The following is a 9,024-nucleotide window of genomic DNA, read 5'->3' as shown; positions in this document are numbered from 1 at the left end:
TTTTTTTTTTAAAGACTGATTTTGTTGCTGCATGTACTTATGTGTGCCACTTGTGTGCTGTGCTCAAGGAAGCCACACCCCCTGCACCTGGAGTTACAGATGGTTGTGAGCTGCCATGTGGGTGCTGAACCAAACCAGAGCCTCTGAAAAAGCAGCCGCTGCTCTTCAACTCTGAGCATCTCTCCAGCTGCTTTTAAGGGATTTTTTTCTACTTCTAGACTGGAATCCATCATAAGTTCTTGCATGTGTTACCAATATAATTTTCTTTCTTCCTACTTGTGAGAGGAGTGTGCATATGTGTATTCATGTCTAGGTGTACACAGGTGCACTTGTGCGCATGCAGGCATTGAGGAAGAGACCCTCTGGGTGTCTTCCCTCTGGAGCTCATGACTAGACTGGCAGCCACCTCCCCAGCGCTGAGATTACAGACTTGCACCCCATGCCTGTGGAATCTGGGACTCAATCTCAGCTCCCCCGCTTGAAAGGCAAGTATTTAACCCACTGAGCGGTTTCTCCGGTCCCTCCACCCCGCCTCTTGGCATAGTTTCTTTGTTTTTGCTTTTAGAGACAGAGGTTTGCAGTGCTGCCCAGGCTGTCTTCAAACTCTCTATCCACCTGCTTCCATTGTTAGCACTGGGATTCTAGGCACGCACCACCATGCCTACTACGCATACAGTGTTTCCCCACAGAATTACTAAGAACTGAAATTGCTGTTTCCTATGTAAGCCAGAGCTGGCCAACCTGGATGAACTGAAGCTTCCTGTTCCCTGTGTGTCCACAAACAGCAAACCCCTGCTCCTTGCCCCCATAACCAGAGACGACAACACACAGACCAAAAAATGGGGGTGGGGGTAGTGAGAACGAACCAGGCAGTGATACGTTTAAAGGTCACCGCCTGCTTTCCTCCGGCATGAAACCAAATCTGAGCAGGCCAGCGACTGGGACAGGTCCATCCCAGGATCCGTGGCCACACCTAAAGCCCCAGCTAATCCTAAAGGCTAAGGCAGGGAGATACTTGAGCCCTGAAGTTTAATGCCTTCCTAAGATACAGGGTGAGGCTCCCACACAAAACAAAACACTATGAGTGGGTAAGAACACCTGTGGATCAAGTCTGAGGACCTGAGTTCAGATCCCCGTAACTCAAGTAAACAGAAGTAGGAAATGTGACCGACTACCTATGCTAGCAGGTTAAAACAAAACAAAACAAAACCCCAAAACCCAAACAACCCTTTATTAGACAAGGTAGGCCTGTCTTAGTCTTGATGGAGAGAAGTCGTGTCTTGGAGGGGATGAAGAGTCCACGGGTTGGAGGCCTAGACTCTCCCAAGAGAAGGTCAGGCCTCTGCCTCTGCCTCCCCGGCAAAGAGTGGGTTAACGAAGTAGCTGAAGTTGGTGTCGATGTCCACCTTCTGGGCTGATCCGAGATGTTCCACTGAGGGCTGTGGCTGCGGGGTTACAGGGTCAGGGGGCTCAAGGTGCCCAGTACCAGCCCCTGGGAAGGCCCCCATAGTTTCTTGCCGCCATCTCACCTGCTGCTTGAAGACCATCACGTCGAAAAGCGGATTGCGGAAACCCAGCGGCAGCCCTGCCGATGCGGGCTCAGCCTGTTCATGCCTTGTCCACCTGAGGGATGCAGGCGCAGGTGAACCCCTGGGGCAGCCCGCGCAGCCTCTGGGAACCCCGGGGAACCCACCCTCGGGAGGGGCCAGGGTACCTGAGCCTCCCGCTGCGGTGCAGCAGCAGCCCCACCGTCCCCAGCAGCGCCAGCAGCACCACGGCCGCAGCGCCACTCGCCAGCCAGGCCCCGGACCGGTCCTGATCCAGCGTGGAGCCTCCGGTCGCCGGCCTGCCCGACTGCCGCAGAGTCGCCGTCAGGATGCCGAGCTCGCCGCCTGCAACGAGGGCGATTCAGCGGCGGCGCCGGGACACCTGGGCCAGTAGAGGGGCGGAAGGGCACGAGGTTACCTTGTGCCACCGCGTCCTGTAGGAGCACGTGGCCCAGCCGCCCCGCTGCGCCTGTCTGGGGTTCCGTCTCCACCAGCACCACCTGGATCTCGGTGTGGGCCTCGCGCAGCACCTTGGACACAGCTACCTGCAGGCCCTGGTACTGGGGCTGGGAAGGAAGAGGGTTGATGGGGGGGGGGGGTGTCTGCCTTCGACCCTGGGGGAGGGCAGTAGAGTCGGGGCGCAGCTGCTAGCAGCCGGGACCCTCCGTGTGGCCTCGTTACCTGCTTCAGGAAGAGGTCCAGCAGCCGCGTTCGGTACAGCTCCAGGTTAAATGTGGGGTCATGGGTCAACGACACGATAGCTCCTGCAACGGGAGTACAGGTCAACGCCGCGGACCCCAGTAGAAGGAAGCCCGCTGGGAGCGCATTAGAGGGCAGGCGGGGCGCTCACCGCAGAGGTGGCAGCACTGTCCTTGGGGCAGTACCGGGTCGCGGCAGGTGGCCTGGGGGCAGCGGCCGCCCAGGGGCTGCAGCAGAGACGCGCAGATCCACGGCAGGGTCTGGGAGGGGGTATGGCGGTGAGTGCAGGAAAGCGAGGGACAGCCACGCGCCCCACGGTCGAGAGACCTCGCGCTGTCCCCCGCCAAGGCTCACTCACCTCGTCATTGCCGCAGACGCATCCCGACTCGTCGGTGCAGGCCTGGGAGCCCACTCTCAGCATGCCCGGCCCGTGGAAGCGCAGGCGCCCCTCACGGGACGCCAGGAAAGCCGTCAGGTCCTCATTGCGAGTGAACGTCTGTGGGTGGCGGCATCACGGGTGGCCAGGAAGGCGAGGAAGGAGTCTGAGTGCGCGGGGCCACGCGCGCAGCTGTAGGACTCCTTGGGTCTGCGCACAGGGGATGAAACCCGAGCCCTCCCGCCTGCTTACCTGACCCACGGCCGAGACGCTGCGGACGTGCACCGGGTTGGGATCCGGGCCGAGCGCCACGCGGAAAGATCCGTCGCGCGGGAAGAGGACATCGTCGTAGCTGCAGGGCACGCGCTCGGCGTCCACGGAGAAGTGGCCGCTCGCCTGGGTCGCAGAGCTCCACAGATGTGGGTCAAGCCAGGAGAAGCGGTCGGGATTTTGGAAGAGCAACGGGGCGCCTGTGGATGTAGGCAGCAACCAAGGTAGGTGCTGAGCCCGCGCCCCGCCCTCTACAAGGCACGCCCACTCTAGCCACTCCCCGAGGTCCGCTCCCGAGACACGCCCCCTTCACCTTTCTCTCCAGAGTTACAGGCCGGGTCCGAGCCGACTCCTGCAGCGCTGAATGCGGCCCCCGAGGCCAGGACGAACTCCCCGTCCAGTGGCAGGAGCTGCGGGAGGCGCGGACTGAGGTGGCACATGGCCCAAGTACGCACTGCGCCCAATTAACACCTCCCTGGCACCAGGAAAACCCAAGCTGAGATGTTGGCGGGGATCTCGGTGAAGGAGTCAGGGCCCGGGAACCTTAACCTGGCTAAGGCTAACAGGAAGAGCTGGGTCTCGCCAGGGAGAGAAAAGAGAAGGGTGTTGTACACCGCGCACAACATGTGCCAGGCCTAAAGGACCCCCAGCTCTGATCTGAGCCGAGGCTAGAGGGTCACATAGGCCAGGGGGCGGAGTCCGATGCTAAGGGGCAGGACACAACTGAGACTCTGGGAATCCATGGGACAGGAGGTGGCACTTGCCAGCACCCAGCACCCTGGAGAAAGGATAAGACAAGGTCTCCCAGGTCCTAGAAGCCAAACTTTAAAATGTCGATAGCTGCTGGGGACGGGTTTCAACTGCGGGGAGAGGGATGCCAGTGAAGGCAGGGGACTTAAGAGTGCCTATACCTCGTGGCGTGGCTCCTCCTCGCCACTCAAATTCGGGTCTATGCTAGAAATACGCTGTGCGGAAGAGAATATACCATTTCCAGGTCCCCCGAGTCTCAGGACCCTCATCCATCCCTCCATCCTCGCGGAGTTTGAGGGGATGGCGGCCCGTGGGAGCTGCTCCATGCAGGGCCATCAGGTTCTATTAGTCATCGCCCACCACCCAGGCTCTTGTCCCCATGAGAGGACAGGACGGGGTCTCTGGTCTTCCCAGAGCTTCAGACCTGCCCAAAAGCTCGTACCTGAGAGGGAGATGAGGTCACAGAGCAGCTACACCCACGCCAAGGGTGAAACACACTGAAAGCAAGGGACTCCACCCACAGCTGGGGACAGACAGGAGGTGACACATACACACATGAGAACGGATGCATTTTCATAAAGAGCAGGGCTGCGGGAGAGCTCAGGTGGAGCACCTGCCTAGCACCACAGAGAGAATGTGGAAAATCACCCCAGATGGAGGGCGACCACTAGATGAAATACACATCAGGCCGGGCGGTGGGGGCGCACACCTATAATCCCAGCACTCGGGAGGCAGAGGCAAGTGGACCTCAATGAGTTCAAGGCCAGCCTGGTCTACAAAGTGAGTTTCAGGACAGTCAGGAATGTAGCAAAGAGATATCCTGTCTCGAAAACCAAAACCAACCAAACAAAAAAACATCAGGACTGATCCAGCTGAGGATGTTCAGTGACAGGTGTCCAAGACCAGGCTCCACAGGAGGCAGCAAAGAAGTCCAGGAGAAGGGTGGATGACTAAGTACCAAATTCATATACGAGGGCTGGGGAGACTGAGGCAGAAACATGGAATAATGGGGAGAGCTTCAAGACCTGATTTTGGAGCTGGGTGATGGTGGCACATGCCTTAAATCCCAGCACTCGGGAGGCAGAGGCAGGTGGATCTCTGTGAGTTCGAGGCCAGCATGGTCTATAAAGTGAGTTACAGGACAGTCAGAGCTGTAACACAGAGAATCCCTGTCTTGAAAAACAAAACAAACAAAAAAGACCCTGAAAAGTTCAACACCCTATTTAACTTTTAAAAAAGCTGTTAACTTTAGTAATAGAATTTCTTTTTTGGGGGGCTGGAGAGATGGCTCAGTGGTTAAGACCATTGCCTGCTCTTCCAAAGGTCCTGAGTTCAATTCCCAGCAACCACATGGTGGCTCACAACCATCTGTAAAGAGGTCTGGTGCCCTCTTCTGGCCTTCAGGCATACAGACAGAATATTGTATACATAATAAATAAATATTAAAAAAAAGAATTTCTTTTTTTCTATATTATTATGTATACAGTATTCTGCCTGCATGTACACCTGCGGGCCAGAAGAGGGCACCAGATCTCATTACAGATGTTGGGAGCCACCATGTGGTCAGCAATAGAATTTCTATAATGTGCTGCCATCCAACTTGGCGCCAACATGACACCCAGTGGAGAAATATTACATGCTTTTCATTAACAAGACAACATGACAAGAGCTCCTAATTCCATAGGAGCAGTGAGCATGTCCAATAAGAAAAAAAAAAAGGAAAAAAAGTAGGCCTGAAAACAGGAGGAATGACTGCCATTTTTCCTATGAGAAGAACCAAGGGAACTGTAGAATATAATGTTTTTGTTTTTGTTTGTTTTGGTTTTTTGAGACAGGGTTTCTCTGTGTAGTTCTAGGTGTCCTGGAACTAGCTTTGTAGTCCAGGCTGAACTTGAACTCATAGAGATCTGCCCACCTCTGCCTCCTGAGTGCTGGGATTACATATGCCATCATCATGTCTTAAATTCATAGAAGGAAGAAGCTGGCGGAGACATTAAGAGACACAGCCCATGCTCTAGAATGGAGAACTCAGCACCCCAGATGCTAGTGTTCTGTTGAGTGTGCAGACAGGTTCTCTGTGACAATCAGAACCATGAGGAAGCCCCCTGTGTTGAGTGGTAAAGGAGGAGGGCCAGGATATCACTGGGAGCTGGAGGGGACCCCCAAGAAATAGGGGTGACATTCTGCCTCTTCAAAGTGACCCATGCCCTTGTCCATTAGTAGACACCCCCAGGCAGGTCACACCCTGAGCCAGGGATGCTGAAGAGGAGAGAGAGGAGAGAAAGGAACCATGGCTGTGAAGTCCTTTCAGAAACAGAGAGTTTTAAACTTTCATGAGGTAATAGAGGCGCCCCTCAGCAGCTGCTGCCTGCAAAGCTCTCACCTCTACATGCATCATGTCCCCCTGGCCAGAGAGGGGGTGTTTTAAACTGGTAGGGGCAACCTCGCTGTAGCCCCGACAGGGACTGTTCTCGAGGTCTGCCACACCTGTGAGCCCCAGCATGCATTCAACGCAGGACTTGGGTACTGAGCCGTGGTTGGTGGCTCACACCTGTAATCCCAGCCTCTTGGAGGCATGATGGGAAGATCGGTCAGTCTCATCAACAGAGTCAATTCAAGGCCTGCTTGGCTTACTTGAGACCCTGACCCACAGAACATTATTTTTTAGTCAGCCAGCATCTGGGAGGCAGAAGCAGTCAGTTGCTGAGTCCGAGGCCAGCCTGGTTTACAAAATAAGTTTCAGGATAACCAGGGCTATATAGAGAAATCCTGTCTCTAAAAAACAAAAACAAAAAATCCAAACCAAATAAAACAAAAAGCCAAAAGCAATACAAAACAAAAACAAACAAACAAACAACAACAACAACAACAACAAAAACCCTTGGGCACCGAAGTGGGTATTCAAGTATTTCATGAAATATTTTTCTTTTAGTTCCATTTGATTTGGTGTTGTTGATGGCTTAGAGGCTAAAGGTACTGGCTGTATTTCCGGAGGGCCCAGGTTTGAACCCCAGGAGAGCTGGACAGATGGCTCAGCAGATAAGAGCACTGCCTGCTCTTCCTCCCAGCAAGGAAGAGACCTGGTGAGTTGACCTCATCAACTTAGAACGTGAAACCCAACTCATATTGTTCAACAGAACAGAATCCAGACTCAACAGAACCCCCATATACGTGCTGCTCATGTATGTTTCAGCATTGCCAGGGCATACATTTCAATTTCACCCACATGGTGGTTCACAAACATCTGTAACTCCAGCTCCAAGTGACCCCGCCCTCTTCTGGCCTGTGTGCACACTGCACACACGCGGTGCCCAGACAAAGCACCCATATACAAGAAAAACAAAACAAACAAACAAAAAAACTCCTGAAAAACAACAAAAACCAACAAAGAGAAACAAAACCAACCACAGAGACTGAGCGCGGGTCGCCGAGACCGCCAACCTTTGGTGCACTGAAGCCTTAGCAGTGCACCAAATCAGTGCAGGCTGATTAGCCTCTTGCTTCTAACCCTCCGGGCTATCTGGAGCCAGCTTTGCAGGCAGGTTGCTAACGTGGCCTTCAGAAAGGGATTAGGGGAGAGCTGGGCTGTGAGACACCACGTGTTCTCTGATGCCCTCTCCCAGAGAATATCTCCACCCAGCGGCTCCATGGCGACGCACAGAGTCCTGGGAATGGGCCTTCGGCGACCCTGTGACAGCCATGCCCCCGTGACCCCGAGCCTTACCATGTCAGAGATGGCATAATTGTCTCGCACCAGGACCGACACCATCTGCAGCAAGAGGCGGCGTCAGTTGCGTAGCTGGTAGACCTCCCCATCCCAGTGTCTCCCAAGCCCCCATCAAGGTACCTTGTCCGCCGAGAACTGGACTGCATCTCCGGCGCACGGGGTCCGGTTCTGGTTCCAGTTGGACGCAGTATCGAAGTTGGTGTTGGGGATCCAAAGTTTGTAGGCGGCCCGAGTCAGTGCTAAAGAAAGGAAGGCTGAGTGTCTGCCTCCCTCTGGGAAGGCGGCCCTCCAGAGAAGCAAGAGCGGCGGCGATGCCCACACCCCTGGTGCAGATGGGGTACCCGAGGTGACCCTGATCCGGGTACTGGTCTTTCAGCACAAAGAGCACCCCATTGCGCGGCGTTCTCCGGTGCACTCCTAGCCTATCAGCAGAGCCCTCTCAAACGTGCCCTCCTACGGAACGTCGCCCGTGTCCACCCGTCGTTGACTTCTCGGGATGGGGTCCGCACTGGGCGCAAAGAGGCGTCCGGGAACCGGGAACCTGCGGCCCTTTTCCTACTGCGCACAGAGGAGCCGCGAGTAGCTCGAGGTGCACAGGGCAAGACTGCGGTTTCTCCACCTCCTGGGCACCAGCCCACGCCGGAGGACGGGGAAATCGAGGCAGGCTGAGAACGCCGCCTCCTTCTCCCACCCTCTCCTGAGATCGCGACCCTTCGGGCCTAGAGAAACAGCCTCAGGGTAGCAGACCCCGGCCTACCGCAGAACTGCAGCCACAGCAGGACTTGGCCCAGAGCGCCCATCTTGCTGCCGCCGAGGCTCTCACGTCGCAGGTGCGGACTTTGCTCCGAGGGCCCATGTGACCGGGCGGGGCTGAGGGGCAGGGGGCGCCCAGATGTTACACATTTACCTCCGACCCGCCCAGCTGTCTCCTGAGGCTCCTTGGAGGAATCTTCTCGGTGATCTCAGCATCCGCACTTTAGGACTCAGGGCCCGGAGTGCCCAGTAAGAGGGCGTTGGTCTGCCTTTCCCTGTGACATAGCATGGAGGTGGCCAATAACCCTGGGGGCTCAGGCATCTTTGCCCGTCTTCTCCAGGCCTGAGTCCATGGTCTGCAGCAGTTGTGTGTGTGCTGGAGACGGGAAGATGTGTCCTGGTTCTGAAGGGGAACCGGCAGGTAGGGCAGAGTGTGATGTTCCTGGACAGATGGACAGTTGAGGTGAGTGGGTAGAAGATGGGCCGGGCGGACTGCGCAGGGTGGAAAATGGATGGAAAAGGATCAATGAAATAACGAAAGGACGGCCAGTCACGAAATGGTGCAGGAGCGTGAGGGGGCTTTGTCGTGCAGGCTACGCCAGGGCTTCCGTGGGTACCGGGTAGATGGGGCTCCCGGTGCTCCGTATTATGCCTGCGAGCAATGGGAGGTGGCGGTGGCTGGAGAGAGACTGACTAGGTCAGTGGCAGAGGGTGGCTGACTGAAGGGTGGGTGGGTAGGGGACAGTGGATGGTGGCAGTGTGCCTAGAAGCAGGCAGACATGAATAGGTTGTGTGGGGACGGTGGGTAGAGAAGGGTGGGCTGTGAAGGAGGGGTGGGCCAAAGAGCTGTTGCCCTGGGTGAAGATGTTGCTAGGTACATTTGGATGGGATAGAAGGTGGTT

General features: G+C 55.8%; 1 protein-coding gene across 1 annotated transcript; it reads right to left on the bottom strand.

Annotated features, from left to right (window-relative positions):
* Positions 1-1,234: 1,234 nt before the first annotated feature.
* On the bottom strand, positions 1,235-8,225 carry Amn (amnion associated transmembrane protein). The gene is made up of 13 exons (XM_026778705.1): positions 8,127-8,225; positions 7,827-8,088; positions 7,490-7,692; positions 7,367-7,411; positions 3,206-3,302; positions 2,875-3,092; positions 2,605-2,742; positions 2,398-2,506; positions 2,229-2,311; positions 1,966-2,113; positions 1,715-1,892; positions 1,530-1,623; positions 1,235-1,445 (listed from the first exon to the last, which is right to left on the bottom strand). Exons 1-13 carry the CDS (start codon positions 8,223-8,225, stop codon positions 1,335-1,337), a joined length of 1,785 nt encoding a protein of 594 aa, XP_026634506.1. The 3' UTR covers positions 1,235-1,334.
* Between the last annotated feature and the right edge of the window lie 799 nt (positions 8,226-9,024).

The sequence above is a fragment of the Microtus ochrogaster genome, chromosome 1 (assembly GCF_000317375.1).
Source record: "Microtus ochrogaster isolate Prairie Vole_2 chromosome 1, MicOch1.0, whole genome shotgun sequence".
NCBI lineage: Eukaryota > Metazoa > Chordata > Mammalia > Rodentia > Cricetidae > Microtus > Microtus ochrogaster.
Note: the sequence above shows the minus strand (reverse complement) of the source record. Positions and strands in the feature narration are given on the sequence as shown.

Bases quoted from the DNA above. Each gene is read 5' to 3' on its own strand.
- Amn (XM_026778705.1), bottom strand. From the start codon at position 8,225: ATGGGCCCTCGGAGCAAAGTCCGCACCTGCGACGTGAGAGCCTCGGCG. The intron at 8,089-8,126 runs GTAGGCCGGGGT...CTGTTTCTCTAG, and splicing joins GCTGTGGCTGCAGTTCTGCG to GCCCGAAGGGTCGCGATCTC. The intron at 7,693-7,826 runs GTAGGAGGGCAC...CATCTGCACCAG, and splicing joins GTGGACACGGGCGACGTTCC to GGGTGTGGGCATCGCCGCCG.